We start from the raw sequence: 22,981 nt of genomic DNA on the forward strand, positions 1-22,981 counted from the left end.
GGAAATTATATATTAATAAAAGGGATAATTCACCAAGGAGAAATAATTATAAATGTTTATGCACCCAGTCAAGGAGTTCCAAAATACATGAGACAAACATTGGTTAAATTGAAGGGAGCAATAGACACATCTACAATAATAGTGGGAGACTTCAATATACCACTCTCTTCTATAGATAGAACAACTAGACAGAGGACCACTAAGGAAACTGAGAACCTAAACAATATGATAATTGAATTAGATTTAATAGATATATATAGATCGTTACATCCCAAAGTACCAGGATACACATTCTTCTCTAGTGCCCATGGAATGTTTTCCAGGATGGATCATATGCTGGGACACAAAACAGTCTTAATAAATTTAAAACGATTGAAATTATTCAGAGCACATTCTCTGACCACAATGGAATGCAACTAGAAATCAACAACCACCAAAGAACCAGATCTTTCACAAATATATGGAGGTTAAACAACACACTCCTAAGCAACCAGTGGGTCAAAGAAAAAATTGTAAGAGACATTAGTAAATATCTGGAGACAAATGAAAATGAGAACACAATGTATCAAAACCTGTGGGATGCAGTGAAGGCAGTGCTGAGAGGGAAATTTATAGTTCTTAATGCAAATATCAAAAAAGCAAGAAGGCTAAAACTAAAGACATAGTTGAACAACTGAAGAGGTTTTCCAGACGCCATTGGCCATCCTCCAGTGAAGGTACCCAGTTGTTGATGTGTTACCTTGGACACTTTATGGCTTTAAGACTGTAACTGTATAACCAAATAAACCCCCTTTATAAAAGTCAATCTATTCCTGGTATTTTGCATTCCTGCAGCATTAGCAAACTGGAACAGATAACTTCACTGCCTCCATAGGCATTTTTTTTTTTTTTTTTTCAATCATCATCCTATCGAGATACACTCACACACCACGCAGCCACACAAAACAAACCGCACCCTCGATCGTCCACAGCACCACCACACAGCTGCACACCCACCACCCAAATCAATCCCTGACACCCTCACCAGCACAAACACAAAAACAACAAGAACAATAACTAGAGTGAAAAAGAGCAACTGAAGCAAAAAAGAACACTAGGTACCCCCGTCCGCCCGCTTGCCCCCCCTACCCCTCTACACATCGATCCATAAACTAGACAAAGTGGAGTCCGGTCCCCACGGCACTCCCAATCCCACCGTCACCCCCCACAAGCCACATTCCTACACAACTGTCCTCGAGATTCATGGGCTCCGGGCCGCAGCCTAACAGCTCCAGGCATCCACCACCAGCCACCCCAACCCTTCAGAACCTAAAAAAGGTTGTCTAAAGTGTGCGTAAGAGTGCCCACCAGAGTGATCTCTCGGCTCGTTTTGGAATCTCTCTGCCACTGAAGCTTATTTCATTTCCCTTCACATCCCCCCCTTGGTCAAGAAGACGCCCCCCATCCCACGACGCCGGGTCCACATTCCTCCCCGGGAGTCACACTCCACGCCGCCAGGGAGATTCACTTCCCTGGGTGTCTGATCCCACGTAGGGGGGAGGGCAGTGATTTCACCTTTCAAGTTGGCTTAGCCAGAGAGAGAGGGCCACATCTGAGCAACAAAGAGGCACTCAGGAGGAGACTCTTAGGCACAAATACAGGGAGGCCTAGCCTCTCCTTTGCAGCAACCATCTTCCCAAGGGTAAAACTTATGGTAGAGGGCTCAACCCATCAAGCCACCAGTCCCCTATGTCTGTGGTCATGTTAGCAACCATGGAGGTGGGGTAGGCGAATACCCCTGCATTCTCCACAGGCTCCTCAAGGGGGCACTACATCGTTTTTTTGTTTTTTTTTTTTTTTTTTCCTTGTTTGTCTTTTTTTTTTTTTTTATTTTTTTTTTTAACTTTCCCTTCTTTTTTCAAATCAACTGTATGAAAAAAAAAGTTAAAAAGAAAACAAAAAAAAACAAACATACAATAAAATAACATTTCAAAGAGACCATAGCAAGGGAGTAAGAAAAAGACAACTAACCTAAGATAACTGCTTAACTTCCAACATGTTCCTACTTTACCCCAAGAAAGTTACATACTATAGCAACATTTCAGTGAACTTGTTCCTACTACATCCATCAGAAATTAACAGACCATAGTCATTTCTGGGCATCCCCAGAACGTTAAATAGCTTATCTGTTCTTCTTGGATTATTGTTCCCCCTTCCTTAATTGCTCTCTACTGCTAGTTCCCCTACATTCTACATTATAAACCATTTGTTTTACATTTTTCAAAGTTCACATTAGTGGTAGCATATAATATTTCTCTTTTTGTGCCTGGCTTATTTCGCTCAGCATTATGTCTTCAAGGTTCATCCATGTTGTCATATGTTTCACCAGATCATTCCTTCTTACTGCCGCGTAGTATTCCATCGTGTGTATATACCACATTTTATTTATCCACTCATCTGTTGATGGACATTTGGGTTGTTTCCATCTCTTGGCAATTGTGAATAATGCTGCTATGAACATTGGCGTGCAGATATCTGTTCGTGTCACTGCTTTCCGATCTTCCGGGTATATCCCGAGAAGTGCAATCGCTGGATCGAATGGTAGCTCTATCTCTAGTTTTCTAAGGAACTGCCAGACTGACTTCCAGAGTGGCTGAACCATTATACAGTCCCACCAACAATGAATAAGAGTTCCAATTTCTCCACATCCCCTCCAGCATTTGTAGTTTCCTGTTTGTTTAATGGCAGCCATTCTAACCGGTGTTAGATGGTATCTCATTGTGGTCTTAATTTGCATCTCTCTAATAGCTAGTGAAGCTGAACATTTTTCATGTGTTTCTTGGCCATTTGTATTTCCTCTTCAGAGAACTGTCTTTTCATATCTTTTGCCCATTTTATAATTGGGCCGTCTGTACTATTGTCATTGAGTTGTAGGATTTCTTTGTATATGCAAGATATCAGTCTTTTGTCAGATACATGGTTTCCAAAAATTTTTTCCCATTGAGTTGGCTGCCTCTTTACCTTTTTGAGAAATTCCTTTGAGGTGCAGAAACTTCTAAGCTTGAGGAGTTCCCATTTATCTATTTTCTCTTTTGTTGCTTGTGCTTTGGGTGTAAAGTCTAGGAAGTGGCCTCCTAATACAAGGTCTTGAAGATGTTTTCCTACATTATCTTCTAGGAGTTTAATGGTACTTTCTTTTATATTGAGATCTTTGGTCCATTTTGAGTTAATTTTTGTGTAGGGGGTGAGGTAGGGGTCCTCTTTCATTCTTTTGGATATGGATATCCAACTCTCCCAGCCCCATTTGTTGAAAAGACCATTATGGCTCAGTTCGGTGACTTTGGGGGCCTTATCAAAGATCAGTCGGCCGTAGATCTGAGGGTCTATCTCTGAATTCTCAATTCGATTCCATTGATCTATATGTCTATCTTTGTGCCAGTACCATGCTGTTTTGGCAACTGTGGCTTTATAATAAGCTTCAAAGTCAGGGAGTGTAAGTCCTCCCACTTCGTTTTTCTTTTTTAAAGTGTCTTTAGCAATTCGAGGCATCTTCCCTTTCCAAATAAATTTGATAACTAGCTTTTCCAAGTCTGCAAAGTAGGTTGTTGGAATTTTGATTGGGATTGCATTGAATCTGTAGATGAGTTTGGGTAGAATTGACATCTTAATGACATTTAGCCTTCCTATCCATGAACATGGAATATTTTTCCATCTTTTAAGGTCCCCTTCTATTTCTTTTAGTAGAGTTATGTAGTTTTCTTTGTATAGGTCTTTTACATCTTTGGTTAAGTTTATTCCTAGGTACTTGATTTTTTTAGTTGCTATTGAAAATGGTATCTTTTTCTTGAGTGTCTCTTCAGTTTGTTCATTTCTAGCATATAGAAACATTACTGACTTATGTGCATTAATCTTGTATCCCGCTACTTTGCTAAATTTGTTTATTAGCTCTAGTAGGTGTATCGTCGATTTCTCAGGGTTTTCTAGATATAAGATCATATCATCTGCAAACAATGACAGTTTTACTTCTTCTTTTCCAATTTGGATGCCTTTTATTTCTTTGTCTTGCCGGATTGCCCTGGCTAGCACTTCCAGCACAATGTTGAATAACAGTGGTGACAGCGGGCATCCTTGTCTTGTTCCTGATCTTAGAGGGAAGGCTTTCAGTCTCTCACCATTGAGTACTATGCTGGCTGTGGGTTTTTCATATATGCTCTTTATCATGTTGAGGAAGTTTCCTTCAATTCCTACCTTTTGAAGTGTTTTTATCAAAAACGGATGTTGGATTTTGTCAAATGCTTTTTCAGCATCTATTGAGATGATCAATTGATTTTTCCCTTTCGAGTTTTTAATGTGTTGTAATACATTGATTGTTTTTCTTATGTTGAACCATCCTTGCATGCCTGGAATGAACCCCACTTGGTCATGGTGTATGATTTTTTTAATGTGTCTTTGGATTCGATTTGCAAGTATTTTGTTGAGGATTTTTGCATCTATATTCATTAGGGAGATTGGCCGGTAGTTTTCCTTTTTTGTAGCATCTTTGCCTGGTTTTGGTATTAGATTGATGTTAGCTTCATAAAATGAATTAGGTAGTGTTCCATTTTTTTCAATGTTTTGAAAGAGTTTGAGTAAGATTGGTGTCAGTTCTTTCTGGAAAGTTTGGTAGAATTCCCCTGTGAAGCCATCTGGCCCTGGGCATTTATTTGTGGGAAGATTTTTGATGACTGATTGCATCTCTTTGCTTGTGATGGGTTGGTTGAGGTCTTCTATTTCTTCTCTGGTCAGTCTAGGTTGTTCATATGTTTCCAGGAAATTGTCCATTTCTTCTACATTATCCAGTTTGTTGCCATACAGTTGTTCATAATATCCTCTTATAATTTTTTTAATTTCTTCAGGATCTGCAGTTATGTCACCTTTTTCATTCATTATTTTGTTTATATGGGTCTTCTCTCTTTTTGATTTTGTCAGTCTAGCTAGGGGCTTGTCAATCTTGTTGATCTTCTCAAAGAACCAACTTTTGGTGATATTTATCCTTTCTATTGTTTTTTTGTTCTCTATGTCATTTATTTCTGCTTTAATCCTTGTTATTTCTTTTCTTGTACTTGGTTTAGGATTGGTTTGCTGTTCATTTTCTAGCTTCTTCAGTTGATCCATTAGTTCTTTGATTTTGGCTCTTTCTTCCTTTTTAATATATGCGTTTAGTGCTATAAATTTCCCCCTTAGCACTGCTTTTGCTGCATCCCATAGGTTTTGGTATGTTGTGTTCTCATTTTCATTCGTCTCTATATATTTAGCAATTTCTCTTGCTATTTCTTCTTTAACCCACTGATTGTTTAGGAGTGTGTTGTTTAACCTCCAGGTATTTGTGAATTTTCTAAGTCTCTGATGGTTATTGACTTCTAATTGTATTCCATTGTGGTCAGAGAATGTGCTTTGAATAATTTCAATCTTTTTAAATTTATTGAGGCTTGTTTTATGTCCCAGCATATGATCTATTCTGGAGAAAGTTCCGTGAGCACTAGAAAAGTATGTGTATCCTGTTGATTTGGGATGTAATGTCCTGTAGATGTCTGTTAAATCTAATTCATTTATCAGATTGTTTAGGTTTTCAATTTCCTTATTGGTCTTCTGTCTGGTTGATCTATCTATAGGAGAGAGTGTTGTGTTGAAGTCTCCCACAATTATTGTGGAAACATCAATTGCTTCCTTTAGTTTTGCCAATGTTTCTCTCATGTATTTTGTGGCACCTTGATTGGGTGCATAGACATTTACGATTGTTATTTCTTCTTGCTGAATTGCCCCTTTTATTAGTATGTAGTGGCCTTCTTTGTCTCTCAAAACATCCCTGCATTTGAAGTCTATTTTATCTGAGATTAATATTGCTACACCTGCTTTCTTTTGGCTGTAGCTTGCATGAAATATTTTTTTCCATCCTTTCACTTTCAGTTTCTTTGTGTCCCTGTGTCTAAGATGAGTCTCTTGTATGCAACATATTGATGGTTCATTTTTTTTGATCCATTCTGCGAATCTATATCTTTTAATTGGGGAGTTTAATCCATTTACATTCAACGTTAAAACCGTGAAGGCATTTCTTGAATCGGCCATCTTATCCTTTGGATTATGTTTGCCATATTTTTCCCTCTCTCTATTAATATCCTTTATTGTACCCATACCGAATCTCTTTAGTACTGAACCTTTCTCCAAGTCTCTCTGTCCTGTCTTTGTTTCTCTGTCTGTAGGGCTCCCTTTAGTATCTCCAGTAGGGCAGGTCTCTTGTTAGCAAATTCTCTCAGCATTTCTTTGTCTGTGAAAAATTTAAGCTCTCCCTCAAATTTGAAGGAGAGCTTTGCTGGATAAAGTATTCTTGGCTGGAAATTCCTCTCACTCAGAATTTTAAATATATCGTGCCACTGCCTTCTCGCCTCCATGGTGGCTGCTGAGTAGTCACTACTTAGTCTTATGCTGTTTCCTTTGTATGTGGTGAATTGCTTTTCTCTTGCTGCTTTCAGAACTTGCTCCTTCTCTTCTATGTTTGACAGTGTGATCAGTATATGTCTCGGAGTGGGTTTTTTTGGATTTATTCTATTTGGAGTTCGCTGAGCATTTATGATTTGTGTATTTATGTTGTTTAGAAGATTTGGGAAGTTTTCCCCAACAATTTCTTTGAATACTCTTCCTAGACCTTTACCCTTTTCTTCCCCTTCTGGGACACCAATGAGTCTTATATTCGGACGTTTCATATTATCTATCATATCCCTGAGGTCCATTTCGAGTTTTTCAATTTTTTTCCCCATTCTTTCTTTTATGTTTTCATTTTCCATTCTGTCATCTTCCAGGTCACTGATTCGTTGTTCAACTTCCTCTAGTCTTGTACTATGAGTGTCCAGAATCTTTTTAATTTGGTCAACAGTTTCTTTAATTTCCATAAGATCATCCATTTTTTTATTTAGTCTTGCAATGTCTTCTTTATGCTCTTCTAGGGTCTTCTTGATTTCCTTCATATCCCGTACTAGGGTCTCATTGTTCATCTTTAGTTCTTTGAGTAGCTGCTCTAGGTGTGTCTCTTCTGGTCTTTTGATTTGGGTGCTTGGGCTTGGGTTATCCATATCGTCTGTTTTTTTCATATGCTTTATAATTTTCTGTTGTTTTTGGCCTCGTGGCATTTGCTGACCTTGATAGGGTTCTTTTAGGGTTTGTAGACCAGTTGAAGTCCTTATCTCTAATTTATCAGATCTACAGCTTCGTGGAGTACACTTTCTCTAACTAACCAGCAGGTGGCGTCCACGAGCCACCTGTTCTCCACAAGCCAGATCTCCCCTGCTTAGCCTTTTTGGTGAGTGGGGGAGTGAGTCTTGTGGGGCCCAATTGGTGTCCCAAGCTTGCGTGTGTAGTTGGTGTTGCCTGCCCTGTATGTGGGGCGTGTTTCTGGGCAGTCGGGGAGGGGGGGTGGCCCTAACAATCAAATCTCCCTGATGATCCTAGAGTTTTAAAGCTACTGCAATAGTCTAATCCTTCAGTTCAGTCCTGCCACAGTTTGTCTCTGCCACTGACCCACAAGTCTTTGGTATTGGCGTATGGCTCCTGAGACTTGCAAGTGGGCCCCTCTTCCAGGCTGTGCACCCCGGGTCCTCTGTTGAGGGATGACTGTGCTATGTCGCAGGTGAGTGCCGTCCCCCCAGGGCAGTTCTGGGCTGCTGGGCTGTGTTGGGAGGCTCCCAGTCTGCTCAAATGATGGCTGAATGGGGCTCTGTTAATTCACACTGCTCCCCCTTCCCAGCTCTGGGACATTCAGCTGAGGTTGCAGGGAAGGCTAATGTCCACGCCCAGTTTTGTGGTGTGTGCCTGTTATTTGAAGCACTTCCGTCACACTGGGTTGTCTGGGGCAGCTCTGGGCTATGGGGCTGGCGATGGGCAGGAGTGTTTCCTGTCCACCAGGATGGTGGCTGTGAGCGGACACCCCCCTTTCTTGGGAAGTTGTGTTGTTTAGTGAATTTTCTCAGCCACTGGATTATTGCCTTTTGTCTCAGAGCTCTCTTAGTTCTGCTCTTGACTTGACGTGCCCAAATTTCAATTCTTTGAAGCTTTCTGTATTGAGCTTCTTAGAGTAATTGTTTTAGAAAAAGCAAAAAGGATTTAAAAAAAAAAAAAAAAAAAGGCCCTCCTCAGAGATCTAATGGGTTATTGAAATGCTAATAGACAAAGCAACCAGGGCCATTAAGGAAAAGTGCCCAGGGCAGAGAGATCAGCCTTGCTTCGGGATTTGCATATGCGCCTCAAGGCCTGATCTCCGCCCTTCCCCTTTCTGTGTTCACCAGAACTCCAAAAATCCTCTGCTTTTATTTTGGAGTTTTTCGTGTTGTTTTTTTTCTATGCCTGTCTCCTCTCTGCTGGGCTGGCTGCTCTCAGAGTCTCTGGTGTCTGGCCTCAGTCTATCTATGGTTGGAGTTTGAATCAGTAGAATGAGTTTCCGGTAAGAGCAGCCACTGCAATTCTCCCTTCTCCTTCCTGGAGCTGACAGCCCCTCCTCCCCCGGGACTGAGCCTGTCAGGGAGGGGCGCGGGTCCCCTGGCCGCAAAAACTTACAGATTTCGCTGATCTCAGCAGTTCCACGTTTTCATGAGTGTTGTATGAAGTATGCCCAAAGACAGATTGCTCTGTGGTGTCCAGTCCACGCAGTTCCTGGCTTTTTACCTACTTTCCTGGAGGAGTAACTAAAACATACAGCTCACCAGTCTACCATCTTGCCCCGCCTCTCCATAGGCATTTTAATCTGTAAAAAAAGATGACAGTTCTCTTTTAGGTTTACCATTTCTTGTGGCTGCACCCAATCCTTACTAATTCAATGAGTGTAATGTAGACATGCCTAGAAGAATTAATACCAAAATGTTATCTGTAGGGCTGGAATTTTGGGAGAGGGTTGTGTTATTTTCTTAACCTTTTCTCTGTTGTTCCTATAAACACCTGTTATGTAGAAACTAACATAAAGTTTTCATCCTGAAAGAATGTGTCTCAGCTTTTAGGCAGGTACTTTTGTGTCCATACTACACCTACCTCCCCGACCCTGGGCTCCAATAGAACCAGGAGCTATTGGAACTGGTAGCTCCAATCCCATAATCCCACGCCCCTCTCCCCAGGGCAGGCCCCTTGGGCTGTCATGCTGAGGCTCTGGGTTCTCCACACTTGCCTTTCATTAACTTCTATAGAGCCTCTGACCATCCACCTGGGCCTGGTCCAGGCTGGGGTGACAGTGTGAAGGTGTGTGAACCCTCTGCTCCCCCAGATAGACACAGTGTGAGAAACAAGCACTCTTTTTAAAAGGAATAAACGCTCACCTGATGGTGGAGAAGAAAAGAATTTATTCATGATCTTGCAAGAACAGGCACCCAACCAAAATGGGGGGGGGGTGGTTGGTGCCCAGAACAATAGACCCAGCAGTATTTATTCCCTACACCTAACCGCAAGTCCTTCCCCTGTTTCTCCATTGGCTGGATACTTCAGAGGTTACATTCTATTCGACAAGCCTAACTAGCCCCTGCAAATTTGAAACATGCAGCCTGCCCAAATTGGAAACATTTGAAAAAAAATGTCTCCTGTGCAAACTTGGAACATTTGAAACAAGCCTCCACCCCTCTTTCCTTTGTTCTTGAACTGCAGAGCCAGTCTGACCTAGTTTGGTAACAAGTTATGAAGCTGTTTAAGGAACCTCTATCCACCCCCCCCAGTCTCCGCCTTGCAAGGACAGTGGGCAGATAAACAGGAGGACTGGCCACCGATTATAGCTTGGCTTCTTGACCCTCTGCCATTCCCTGAGCTGCCTCCACCCTGTGTGAAAGCTAAACTTAATCTAATTCTCACAACGGGAAGAGCCAGGGAGCCTGTGGGTTCCAGGTTCAGCGGACACAACCTCCAGAAGTGAATGGGAATGAAAGGAGATTGAAGCCTTGAAGGAGAGCCCAGATGGTTGGGGGGTGGGGGGGGATGAAAGGAGGGGTTACAGCTCAGGCTTTTAGGACAGGGCTCACAGGGTCCCAGGGAAACCTGGTACTTGTCCTCTGGATCCCCCTTCTGGCTTCTACCTGTTGTGGATTGAATTGTGTCCTCCCAAAAGATAGGTCGAAGTCCTAACCCCCAGGCCTTCCAAACATGACCTTATTTGTAAATAGGGTTATTGCAGATGTAATCAGTTAAATGAAGATGAGGTCACACTGCAGTAGGAGGAGCCCTTATTCCAGTATGACTGATGTCCTTGTAACAGATGTGGAGACACAGAGAGAAGCAGCCGTGTGACGGAGGCAGAGATTGGAGTGATGGGTCAACACTCCAAGGAAGGCCAAGGATGGCCAGCAAACGGCAGAAGCTGGCAGAGGCAAGGCAGGAGTCTCCCTTACAGGTTTCAGAGAGCAAGTCCTGCAGACACCTTGAGTTTGGACTTCCAGCCTCCAGAGCTGTGAGAGAATAAATTTCTGTGGTTTTAAACCACAGGTCAGTGGCACTTCATTGTGGCAGCCCTAGGACACCAGGACACACCCCTTGACTGTTTCCCATGTGGGTTTCACCACTGGGAGTGTTTGCTGCTAAACTGTGACCATAAGCCTCCAGGCAGCCCTCTGTGGACAGGTGCCCCATCTCTCTCTTGGGGATCCTGGTGCATTTGTTCTTAAGGCCCCCTGGGGCTAATGTTCCCTGTTTTCCAGTTCCTGTTATGTCCCCAGCACAAGGTTAGGGGCTGAATCTGTATAGAAAGGACAGAGATGATCCTCGCCTTGTAAAGACCACAGTCTGGGTTCTGGAGCAGTCCTGAATACAAATATTTTGACCATATGTCCCATATTGGCAGGAAACTTCTAATTTTAATGCCCATTTTACAGCTGTGGAAACTGGGGCTCAGGAATTAAAAGATCGGCCTAAGGTCTGCTACAGAATATCCTCTTGTGGGTCTACTGAAAGGAAGGAGGCCTGCTATGAGGTTTCTCAGAGTGTGCTAAAGGTTGCCAGGAGCAGGATTAAAGGGTTGTGGAGATGTGGGGGTGGAGGTGGAAGAGGGGGTGAGGCTGGGTGTGCCGGTTTGGATATATTATGTCCCCCAAAATGCAGTCTTGTGGGAGCAGACATATTAGTGTTGATTAGGTTGGAATCTTTGGATTGGGCTGTTTCCATGGAGATGTGACCCACCTAACTGTGGGTAATACCTTTGATTAGACTATTTCCATGGAGATATGGACCCCACCCATTCAGTGTGGGTCTTGATTAGTTTACTGGAGCCCTATAAGTTATCAGAAAGAAGGAGCTCAGAGCAGCAGCTGAGAGAGACATTTTGGAGGTGGCCATTGAAAATAGACTTTTGCTAGTCCAGAGTTTGCCTGGGAGAAACTAAGAGAACACCCCCAGATGCCTAGAGAGAAGCATCTTGTGAGAAAGCCATTTTGAAACCAGAACCCCGGAGCAGATGCCAGCCATGTGCCTGTGCTTTCCCAGGTGACAGAGGTTTTCCGGATGCCATCGGTGTTCTTCAGTGAAGGTACCCTATTGTTGCCACCTTTGTTTGGACACTTTTATGGCCTTAGCGCTATAACTTTGTAACCAAATAAACTCCCTTTATAAAAGCCAATCCGTTTCTGGTATTTTGCATAATGGCAGCATTAGCAAACTGGAACAACAGATTTCTGGGGGAGGAGGGTGGCATAGAGAGGGCAAGGTAGTCTGTCACCCCAGACCCTCATCTCCTCCCACCACAAAGTCTTGCCTCTTCAGGTTCAACCCTCTACAATTCCTGTCTCAAAGTGGGCCTTCAACAAATGATGAATGAATGAAAAAACAAATCAAGGAATTAAAAGACAGATGGAGTTTATTTTTGCATCATAGTACAAAGTCAAGAAGCAAATCCTTCTAGAACATTGGAGGTCCCAGTTCCTCTGAGTCCCCTGACATGCACCAAGTCTGTAAGTCCCCTCAAGTCTCCCCAAATCTGGACAGCCATGGGGTGTGGAGGACCCTGTCCCCAGTCCATGGGGATGGGCTCAAGAGTCATCCCCATCCTGCATCCATGCTCAGCTGCCCACAGGTCCACAGACCTCAGTCCTTGGGATTCCTTGGTGGAGTCATGTATTCCAGACTTCCCTGACTCAGAGTCAGGTCTGGGAGTACAGAGGGAGGAGCCCTGGTCCAGGCTTTGCAGGCAGAGAACTTGATGATGTCATCTGGAAACTGAGGGTGCCCTGACCTTTAGGTACGGCAGGACCATGACCGAGGCGTCATTAGCCCCCAGAAGGTTGTCTGTGCCAGAGGAGAGGGAGTTGTGAATGAGGTCCCTTCCCATGCCCACCCTGTGTATCCAAGACATGGGAACCCATTACCCCCAAACCAGGTCCTGGCCCCTGACCATGGCTGTTGAATTGGGCAAGAATAGGAGGCTGGCTGTTGGGAAGGGGAAGTATGTGAGGGGCCTGGCGTGGCAGAGGTCTCTCACCTGGGGCAGGGGGCAGTGCCGCCGTGCATACCATTCCTGGCAGTACAGGCTGACCTGGATGCCCTGGCCCAGAAAGAGCAGGGTCCACATTAGCACGTTCCATGCTGGACCCGTGTGCCGGTCATGCATTGCGAAGTTCAGGGGCCCTGGTGCAAGAGAAACAGGTTCTCACCCCAGCTCCAGGTCCCTGTGCTTTGTCTCTCTGGCTTCTCTCCCCTCCCAGACCAGCAGGAAGATGTGAAACAGGAAGCCCCATTGGGGAAGATCTTGAACTCGGCTCCGGAAACCCATGGAAATCTCAAGTGGCTCAGGTAAATTCAGGTAATTCCTCAGTTTACATGTCAGTATCCTGGATCTCATACTGGACCTCCTGACCTTACCCGTTTCCTCCTCTTTGTCTCCTCTGTGACGGCCCTTGCTCTGATGCTCCATCCAACCAGAAAACCTTCTCCTCACCCCCCAAGATATCCTCTACTGCCTCCTGATGTTGCCTCCCTCCCTGCTCCCAACCCCTCCCCACCAAACTCTCATGCCCAGCAGCTTTCTCTTCTGTCCTGGGTGTGTGGCCTCTCCCATCAGTCTGGAATCTCCAGGAGCAGGGCCCAGGCCTCCTCCCTGTGGATGACCCCTCTCCAGTGCCACACAAAGGCCATGCTCACCTCCAATGACAAGGAAGAGCATCAGCATGACGGGGTAGAAGAACCCCAGGACGAAGCAGAAGATGTACTCATGAACCAACGCAGAAACCAGAAACACGCCCAACATGGCTGCCCCTCTGGCCCGGCCACCAAGGAGCTGGCAGGGGCAAGAGGAGGAGGAGGGAGTGAGTCTCTCTCTGAGACCACTTCTTAAGGAAACCATTGGGCCTCAGATATAATTTTTAAATGGAGATATAATAATACTTCTCATGGATACTGCTCAGATTGAACGTATGTGAAAACCCTTGGTAACTGAAATTGCTATATGCATGTTTCTTCGAAGTTAAGGAAGGGAGAAATGCCCTGTGGAGTGGGCGGAATTAAGGATAAGAAAGGAAGGAAGTTAGATCATAAGGAGGGCTGTCCTCTCGTTGGGTTGGGTTGAATGGGGGCAGATGGAAGTCAAGGGGGCCCTGAGGTCATAAAACGGTGGGTGTTATAGAAGGCGGGACGGTGAGGAGGTCCTGGACCATTAATGGTGGGAGCTGAGGGGGACTGCAGAGCTCATACCCATAGCCCATCCTGATACACATAGCTGTACAGCCAATCGTGGACCACCACATTCCACGTGCGGTAGTAGTTGGAGAAGGATGTTGAGTTCCACCAGTCCTGGGAAGGAGTGAGAGTGGGCTAGATCAGGGTCTTGTCTGCTCCTAGGCAAGCCCACCTTCCCATCCGTGCTCCCTCTGCCTGCATCCTCTTCCCATGTTCTGCCAGAAAGGCTGGCTTCTAGCAGAACAGGGACAGCAGGCGCTCTCCCAGCTCCCTCCTCAAGACCGGGGGACCCTGCCCTCCTCCCTCCTACCCCTCGCAGCAGAAGATGCCATAGGACCATCCACACAAAAGCACTTAACCCCGACTGGTCGGGAGATGGAGGGGTGGCATTCTAACCACACGCAGAGGAGGGTGTTTCTCACTGCGAGAGACTGACACCCAAAATAGCCACCATCCACCCCAGATCCCTGCACAGCCCTCCCTGCCTCCAGCTGGCCTAGGCCCAGGCCCACCCGGTAGAACATCCTGTCTCCAAATCGCAGCATCTCCGCAAAAGCGTTGAGCCAGCAGTGGAGGAAGGCGAAGAAGATTAGCAGGAGCATGAAGATGCCTGGATATGAGGACGAGGGGCTACAGGTCACACCAGGCCCCCTGGGTCCCCCCAAGCAGCCCCGATCTGAGCTCTGAAGCGCCCCCACTATGGGCACCGGGAGCAACTAGGGCCTCAACCCCTTTCAATCACTTATTATTCATTCATTAATTCAGGCATTCATTCATGCATCCATTTGCTCATGAACATTTACTTGGCATCTATTCCATGCCAGGTGTGGGGAGTACATAGATGAATCTCAAAGCTTCTGTCCATTGGGAGTTCACAGAATGGTGGTGGGGCATGGGGAGAGGGGTGCAAGAGAGAGACAGAGAGACAGGGACACAGCGAGACAGAGAGATATGGATGTCCAACCAGGTGTCAAAGTCAAAAGTAATAGGAATGCAACACAGTGGCCACTGATGTGCTTGGGAGTGCAGAGCAAGGGGTAGGGGAGTTATGGTGATAGAGGGATAAAAGTAGGAAGGCTTCCCAGAGGAGGGGGCATCTCAGCCACAGGCCTCCAAGAAGGAAAAGAATACCATGGCTGGAAAATTGGAAGAGGGCATTCCAAGCTGAGGGACCAGCAGGAGCAAAGGCCCAGAGGCATGGAATTGCACGTCTTTCGGGGAATGGCTGGGTTCATGGTGGGCTGAGTTTATTAGGCTGCAAAGATAGGCTGGGGCCACAGCGGGCAGGACCTTGGATGCCAGACCAAGGGTTAGAATCTTATCTGGAGGGGCCAGCGATGGGGAGTCACTGGAATTTTTGCAACAGGGTATAGGGACTGATTAATTACCCAGGCAGCATTGTCAGGAACAGATGTGAAAGGAAAGAGGACAGGCTAGGAGGCTGATGAGGGAAGATCAGCTGAGACCAGGGCAGTGAGCACTGATGAGAAGGGAGAAGGTGTTGAAACCGACTTCAAGTGAGGAGTGAAGAGAAGGAAGTGTTCTCTGATAAGGCTTCCTGAGGGCGCCTTTAGCATGCTAGCTTACCCGGCAAGGTGGCATGCAGAATCGAGAGCACCAGGGCACGGGTGCTGAAGGGCTCCCGGCTCATGTTGGCAAAGACAGGGACACAGAGGCGGCTCAGGATGAAGCAGGCATAGAGCACACAGCCCAGGGCCTGGGGAGGGCGTGGGGGACACACAGCTTTGGGAGGGGACACCGGCAGCTGCCCATTCACTCTGCAGTTAGACTTCTGGCCCAGCCTCTGCCTCCTCTTCCCTTAGCAGCACCCTCCCACCTCCTCCCCGGGACCCCAGACCCCAACTCCCAGAAATGCCCCCTCAGCCACCATAAGTAATAGGCATTCCACCCTTCAACCCCGACTTCTGACCTGGGCAAAGTTCTTGGCCACATAATTCCACCTGATGTGGGGTGTCCTGCAGTGGCAATGGGAAGAGTATGTTTCTCTCCTGTTATCTTGTTCCCTGTTCAGGCCTGGGCACAGGTTCTGGGCCCTCTCTCCACAGCTCCCTCTATTGCTCAGGCCTGTTAGAGTTATCTGGGGAGTGGGGGGGGGGGGGTGGGTCTAGGACACTGTGGACCTTCCATAGCAGAGATGGCAAATGGATTTTTATCTGGGATGGCACTTAGGGTGACCAACCTTCCCAATTTGCTCTGGACTGGTTTCTGGAATGAGGGACTTTCAGGGCTAAAACCAGGATAGTCCTGGGCAAACCAGGACAATTGATCATCCCAGTGTCACCATGGGCTGGGCAAGGAGAAAGGGTAGTCTTCCTTCCACTTATGTCCCATCTTTATTATGGGATGCTTCCTGAGAAAGTGACCAGTGCTTGGGGTAATTACGATGAAGGACCTGAGGGAGAGGAGAGTGAGCATTTGGGGAAGGAGTAGACGGTCTTACCTGGGGTAATTATCCCTGTAGATGAGTGTGGGGCAGAAGAGGAAGTAGAGGTAGCTGGAGAAACTGGGGGCCTGGATCTCACCTGGAAGGGGAGTAAGAGGAGTGGATCAGTGAAGGAGGAAGGAGAAGGCAGAGGTGAGTGGGATGCTGGAGAAGAGGGTTAGAATTGTGAGTGGGGAACCAGATAGGAAAGAGGTATAGAGGGATGGACAAGGGACTGGATATAGGGCCTGGGTGTAAGGTGGGGGAGGTAAAACTGAGCAGGAGCTGGACCCGCTCTTTTAAACCCACTCTTTTGCTTCCGTTTCAGGCATCTTATTTTCTGGTGCAGGACCTGCTCTGGGCAGATTTGGCCCCCACAGGGTCCACCACCTATTCACCTTCCCCTTTTATCTTGACTCCCTCTTGTAAGGTTCTCATACCCTGGGTTTTTTCAGGATGGGCTAATAGGAAAGCACCAGATGTCCTGGGAAACAGTGGTGCCATCTCATAGGGATGGGACTTGGGATTGACTAATGACTGAGGCCTACAGAATCCCTTTGAAGGCCAGATCTGCACCAGTGGACAAGAAGGACTTAGGAAGGCCGAGTTTTTGTGAGGATCCTGGAGCTGCTGGTTCATTCCCAGCCAAGAGGACTGAGGACCCAGCGGGTCCAGCTGAGGGCCTCACCTCCCCTGGCCTGAAGAATTCTAGGCACAGCCTCTCTCAGGAAGGAGTAGCTTTTCATCAGGAACCTGACCTAAAATGGATTGAAAGGGAGGTCAAGTTGCTGTGTGGCTTTGAGCAAATCGCTTAACCTCTCTGTGCTCTCGTTTACAGTACAGAGGCAGGCGGATTGTAAAGATCCGTATGATCAGGGCCCATGCTTTATATTTTTGTCGGCTTGCTTTATAGCCTCTCACAGACGGCTGCCGGGATGAACTGAGGGTAAAGGAGTACAGGAGAGGCCGGGGCAGGGCGTTCACCTGCGAAGCCTCTGTGACTCTCCGCGGAGTTGGATTATATTTGTTTAGCAGCGCCCATGTCGTTTGCATTTCCTTCGAGCCTCTCTCAAGTCCCTATTATAGGTTAATGAGAAACTAGCTCCTCTTCCGCCAATACTGCGCAGTGAGGCCGCCTTCGTGTGCGCCCCGCCCCCTCGCGGCAGAAATGGCCCCGCCCCGCCCCCACCTCTGGCCCCGCCCATTCCCTCCTCTGTGCTGGCGAGTCTCACCCCTCACCTGCTCAAAGACTAGGATACAGCGGGAGGCCGGCGGGAGCTCCTGCTTCACAGCCACGTGGAGCGGGAGGGCGCCGAGCACCGCGGTGTGGACGGCCAGCAGCACGCAGCCCAGCCCCGCCCCCAGGGTCCAGGCGCCCCCCGCCCGGGGCCTCGCCCACAGCCGCAGGGCCTGGTAGGGGGCCAGCAGAGTGGACAGGAACATGGGGACCCATGTCACCAGCGTCAAAGGCAGCTGTCCGAAGCTGAAGATCAGTAGGTCCAACTCCAGCACCAGCCTTGGAGTGGGGGGAGAGAGATAAAGGGACAACAGTGTCGTCACCCTTGCCCCCTTCCTCTTCAGTGGGAGCTCTTCTAAGATAACTGAGGTATCCCGAGAAGGTTGTGAGCTCCCCATCCCTGGAGGTGATCAAGATGGCACCTCTGTTGGCCCAGGGCGTTGGATTGGGGGTTGATTCTAGATGACCTTTAGAGCCTTCTGTGAATTTTGTGGTGTTGCAGAAGGGCCTGGTATTCTATCACAGGTGTCAGCATATGAAGCATTTAGCTTTTAACTTGATTTTTGTTGCCTTTGTTCCCTTGGGATGTCTGTAGTTGTAGTTGTAGACCAGAGCTAATAGAAGCCAGGCTGTTTAGTTTTTTTGTTTGCTTAAGTTAAAAAGTGTATGGTTTGTCATCGAGCCCTGATGGCTTGGTATGCCGAGCCCTCTATCTTGGGGCTTGCCTTTATGAACCTCATTACTGTAAAGGAGAGGCTAAACATGCTTATAACTGTGCCTAAGAGTCTCCCCCTGAGTACCTCTTTGTTGCTCAGATGTGTCCCTCTCTCTCTAGCTAAGCCAACTCGGCAGGTGAACTCACTGCCCTCCCCCCCACGTGGGACCTGACTCCCAGGGGTTTAAATCTCCCTGGCAATGCAGAATATGACTCCCAGGAATGAATCTGGACCCGACATTGTGGGATTGAGAACATCTTGACCAAAAGGGGGCTGCAAAATGAAATAAAATAAAGTTTCACTAGCTGAGAGATTTCAAATGGAGTTGAGAGGTCACTCTGGTGGACATCCTTATGCACTATATAGATACAACATTTTAGGTTTTAATGTATTGAAATAGCTAGAAGTAAATACCTGAAACTATCAAACTCCAACCCAGTAGCCTTGACTTTTGAAAATGATTGTATAACAATGTAGCTTACAAGGGGTGACAGTGTGAGACTGTGAAAACCTTGTGGATCCCACTCCCTTTATCCAGTATGTGAATTGATGAGTAGAAAAATAGGGACAAAAACTAAATGAAAAATAGGGTGGGATGGGGGGGGATGATTTGGGTGTTCTTTCTTTTATTTTTTATTCTTATTCTTTCTGGTGTAAGGAAAATGTTCAAAAATAGATTGGGGTGATGAATGCGTAACTATATGATGGTACTGTGAACAGTTGATTGTACACCATGAATGACTATATGGTATGTGAATATATCTCAATAAAACTGAATTTAATTTAAAAAAAGTGTATGGTTTGTGCCAGTGAACAATTGGAAACAACCTAAATGCACATTTGCAAAGGACTAGATGAACAAAATGTGGCACCTTTATTGCCTGCAGCCATTAAAAACAATGAAGTAGGAAAAAAAAGTAAAAATGAATAAAGAATAAGAAAGAATTTGAAAATAAAAACAATGAGATAGAGTTCTATGTACTGATATGGAGAGATCTAAGATATATTGTTAGGGGGAAAAATCAAATTACATAACAGTAGTGCAGTATCTTATTTACCCCCCACCCCCACCCCCTGAATACATCTTTTTGATTCTCACGTACGCATGGAAAATGGTCTGGAGGGAAACTCTCAAAACTTAAAAATGGCCGCTCTGAGGAGTGGTCTGGCATGTAGAGGGTTGGTCAAGAAGGCTGTCACTTTGCATATATTTGAACTTTTTACTCTGAGATTTTATCCTTGTAATATTCATATGATTAACAAAAAACAATTTACCAAAAGGCAGGGCAGTTGCTGAGCCTGCGGATCCTTGCTCTTCTTTTCCTGCTTTCTAAGCGCTATTTTAGGGTGAAGTGGGGAAACAGGCAAATATAGACACCCCCCAGGGGTGTACAGCCTATTCACTGCTCATCCCCAGGAAACCGACCCACCAAGTCTCTTGTCTGTGTGCCAGCCTTCCCCACAAGACTGGGAGTGATTCACAGACAGGGATGGGGTCTGCTGGCTCATCTCTCTGGCCCCAGGGCTGGCGCTTAGTAGGTGCTCATGGAAAAGAATGTGTGTGAGCGGTAGGGTTTGGGTGTTCATGACGGAACACACATGTACGTACACAAACGTACATAACTGCCTCAGGGAAAGGTCTCTCTCGAGAAGTGTTTGAGAGGGGTGGGGTGTCCCTAGAATGTCTGGCTCTGGAAGGATAGACCAAGGGCCATCCAAGTGTGGGAAGGGAAGGGGTACAAGGGAGGGTTTTAGGTGAGACGGTTGTTGGAAGGTCTGAGTGATGCCGATCCGTGTCCTGTAATCAATGTGGGTCCTGTGCCCTCATGGACCAGTGGCAGGTGGTGCACTGGGGCCCTAGGGGGCCTGATCTGTGTGCCTATCCCAGGCGGGTTGGGGCCTACCTGCCCTCATCGATGAAGTCGATGGCCAGGGTGCTGATGATGAAGACACACAGGCCGGCAATGAACATGTGGTAGATGGTGCGGAAATGCTGGATCTCCATCAGCTCACTGGAGGGACAAGGGCCCATTGTGGGGAGGGTCCTCAGGGTCGTCTAGACTAGCTCAGGCACTGTGGGCACTAAGGGATGGGGCCTAGTGGTCCAGAACTTTCAACCAAGGGCCAGGATGTGGCAGGGCTTCTGTCTAAAGCCCTTTCCAGCCCAGAAGCGTCTCATCCTGGTGGTCCATCTTCCTCAGCCACCCCTGGGGCAAGTGGGGGAAACTGAGCCTTAGAGACCCTGTCCAAGTCCTCCTTTCAAACCAGCTAGAGCCTGGGGATGGGAAACAAGGTGCCCTTTGCTTTTCCTCCCATCCCTTGTCCTGACCCCTGACTTACTCAAGCAGGGACTTGCGGATGATGAAAACTTTCTGTTTCCCCAAGGATGGCTTTTGGGTCCTGAATTGAGACGGTTCAGGGTCACAACCCAGAAGACGAAGGCAATAAGCAGAGGGCAGGGCCATGCAGAAGGTCAGTTCTTGGGAGCCCAGGGCAGTAATAGAGGAAGGTCAGAGTGATGACCACTGGCAGAGAAAGGCCCAGAAGATGAAGGTCAGCGACAGGAAGACAGAAATGATAAGTGGAGAAGAGAGAAGTCAGGGCCAACAAAAAGGTTGGCAAAGTTGCATATGAGACGATGTTTAGGGCTCATCACCCTTGTGATGGAGGGGCCCACACCAGCCATTTCCCAGCCCCCTGGCTCCTCAGACTCTTACTTGCTCAAGGAATCTGGGGGAATGGAAGGCAGGGGTCTGCCCTGTGGTGGATAGGATTGGACAGCCTCCCACACAGCCTGATCCAGCAGCTCCGTCAACTGTCTCAGTGCTCCTTCTAGCAACTGTGTCTTCACAGCCTACGGGACAAAGCCAGGGCAGGGTCCCATTCCCTCCATGCAGTTGGCCATCCTCTCATTTGTCAAACATTTACTGAGCTTCTCTCTGGGCCAGGCACTGCGCTAAGTGCTGGGGATAGAAAGATGAGAAAGCCACGGTTCCTGCCCAGAAGTGCCCCAAGAATTTTCCTCTTTCTGTGTTCCCAAGGCTGCAGTGAGGACCAAGGAGTGGCAGCAGGAGCAACGCTTTCACTTCCCGGGTCTGAATTCCAACCACCTTTTATGTCCGATCTAACCTCATTTCTCGCACCCCTGGCCCACAGCCTTCTCCCTCCTGAACTCTAATCCCACGAACAAGAAGATTCTGTATTCACTTGCTGACTTTCAGCCCCTGCCCTGAGGACCTGTGTTTCAAACTCGTCCACCTTACCCCTTAAGTCTAACCTGATCTTTGAACTCAAGAACAGTCTACCTTTATCTCTAAGCCAGTCCTCACCCCTGCCTCCTGCCACTGTAGGAGCTGTCCATTTTGACCTCTGACCTTGATGCCCCTCACCTCCATATGTCGGGTCCATTGCACCAAGTCTGGGGCGCTGTCCAGCTCAGTGTTTCCTAGGAGGAGGGGTCAAAGGGCACACTCATGGGGGAGGAGTTAGGGTTCTGCGACCTCATGCAGACCCAGAGGCATCCTCTGTCCAGGAAGTGCTTTCTGTACACTAAGCAGCCCCCACTGGTCTTGAACCTGTGGACAGCTAGTATCACGGGTGGGGCAATCAGAAGGGAAAGTTGTTCTTGCAGGGGGCGAGGGGCGATTGGCAGGCAGGGAAACTGATGACATTACTGAAAACCAGGTACCCAGGGAACAGGAAGCTCCTCCATTTGCCCTCTGGGGTTAAAGAGTCAGAAAGATAAGGGAAGGTCAGGACTCTAAATATCTCTTTTCTCCTCCCTCTCCCAGAGGGAGCAGCCCAAGACAGCAAGAAGGATTGAAATTAGAGCCTCCTCTCAACAATGCTTCTCCACCTCCGACCCCACCTGACTTCCTGAACTCCCAGAGAGTGGCTCACCTTCTTCAGAGGGTGGGTCCTCCTCTCTTTCCAGCCCTCGTCTCCTCCGCAAATGGGCCTCCCTGGCCTCCATGCTGGGAGTCTTGAGTGGGCAGCAGGTGGTCGTTGCCTGTGTTCCCTCCTTCCCTTCACCACCTGAAGATCTCCTGCCTCACCCAGCTCAGCCGACAGCTCCAAAGACTAAAGTCCTTTCAGGAGGAGGGGGCCTTCAGGAGCATGGCAGTTTATCTGATCTGAGGGGCAGGGCCCGGCTACCAGCTCTGCTCTGCTGGCTGTTAGGGGGCCAGGGATGGATGCATCCCCCCGACACCACACTATCCCACCATGACCCTACTCCAGGCGTGCTGTCCCTCCCACAGGAGTGGTGGCTATGAATGTTGGGGGGCGGGGGGCGGGGGACTTTGCCTCTCCGAGGCTTATCACCCAGCCTGGCTCACCTTCCGACCTCTCTCTCTGCAGGCTGAAGGAGGTTGGAGAGGAGTCAGAAACATCTTCGTGCATCAGTGCCTGAATCGGCTTGCTTACACCGTGAGATAAGGTGTGTGGAAGGACCTTGCCAACTTGCAAGCATGGTATGCATGGGGTTAATATTCTTTGGGGTTGGCACCCGGGACACCTGTGGTGCTGTGGCCCTTCTGGGACACGCTGGGTGCTGGGACCCCTGAATGCAGCTCTTCCCTCCCCCTGCCCAGGTTAGTATGTAGGCACACAGGACACAAAATGAACACGTGTCCAGCAAATGCCAGGTATTTGTTACATCCAGAAGAACCAGAAGCAAGTCCTCCCTTTATCACAGACTGGCTGTGTGATCTGGGACTAGGGACCCAAAGTTTTTTGAGCCACAGTTTCCTTCTTTGAAATGCAGGTGCGAAAGTTCCTACCACACAAGGTTACCATGAGCACAGAAGGAGGTAGTCAAGGTAAAAGCATATGGTCCAGGGCCTGGGCCGTGGGAGCAGCTCAATAAATAATAATTTCCTTCCCTTTTTACTGTGAAGTAACCAAAGGGTAAGGGTTTGAGGGTTCCTCTTTGCTGGGTTCCTGCGG

The 22,981-nt window shown here is 47.5% G+C and overlaps 2 protein-coding genes across 17 annotated transcripts in view; one reads left to right on the forward strand and one right to left on the reverse strand.

The window, feature by feature from the left end:
* The window catches only part of CSAD (cysteine sulfinic acid decarboxylase), an 82,106-nt gene extending 63,979 nt beyond the window's left edge, over positions 1-18,127 (forward strand). The window contains exons 17-18 of one of the 3 annotated variants that reach the window (XR_005218514.1): positions 12,669-12,766; positions 16,410-18,127. Coding sequence is in view for 1 of the 3 variants with exons in the window: in XM_037847636.1 (XP_037703564.1) it covers positions 12,669-12,686 (18 nt within the window). In the remaining 2 variants the exon portion in view is untranslated. Of the gene's footprint in view, positions 1-12,668; positions 14,542-16,409 lie in introns of those variants that run through there. The other 2 variants (XR_005218515.1, XM_037847636.1) reach the window with 2 other exon arrangements.
* On the reverse strand, positions 11,819-22,278 carry SOAT2 (sterol O-acyltransferase 2). Of its 14 annotated transcripts, none has more exons than XM_037847650.1 (16): positions 21,935-22,278; positions 21,424-21,479; positions 20,752-20,888; positions 20,375-20,434; positions 19,939-20,046; positions 17,321-17,597; positions 17,066-17,158; positions 16,770-16,839; positions 16,100-16,181; positions 15,569-15,614; positions 15,226-15,355; positions 14,151-14,248; positions 13,654-13,752; positions 13,105-13,240; positions 12,446-12,591; positions 11,819-12,183 (listed from the first exon to the last, which is right to left on the reverse strand). In XM_037847650.1, exons 1-16 carry the CDS (start codon positions 22,005-22,007, stop codon positions 12,052-12,054), a joined length of 1,743 nt encoding a protein of 580 aa, XP_037703578.1. In that variant the 5' UTR covers positions 22,008-22,278; the 3' UTR covers positions 11,819-12,051. The 14 variants fall into 14 exon arrangements, 12 of the variants coding, with proteins under 12 accessions (XP_037703578.1, XP_037703577.1, XP_037703582.1 ...); XM_037847649.1 differs by having other exon boundaries at positions 21,364-21,479; XM_037847656.1 differs by having other exon boundaries at positions 12,040-12,183; positions 12,446-12,508; positions 21,364-21,479.
* Positions 22,279-22,981: the final 703 nt, after the last annotated feature.

Source organism: Choloepus didactylus, chromosome 8 (assembly GCF_015220235.1).
Source record: "Choloepus didactylus isolate mChoDid1 chromosome 8, mChoDid1.pri, whole genome shotgun sequence".
In the NCBI taxonomy this organism is placed as follows: Eukaryota; Metazoa; Chordata; class Mammalia; order Pilosa; family Megalonychidae; genus Choloepus; species Choloepus didactylus.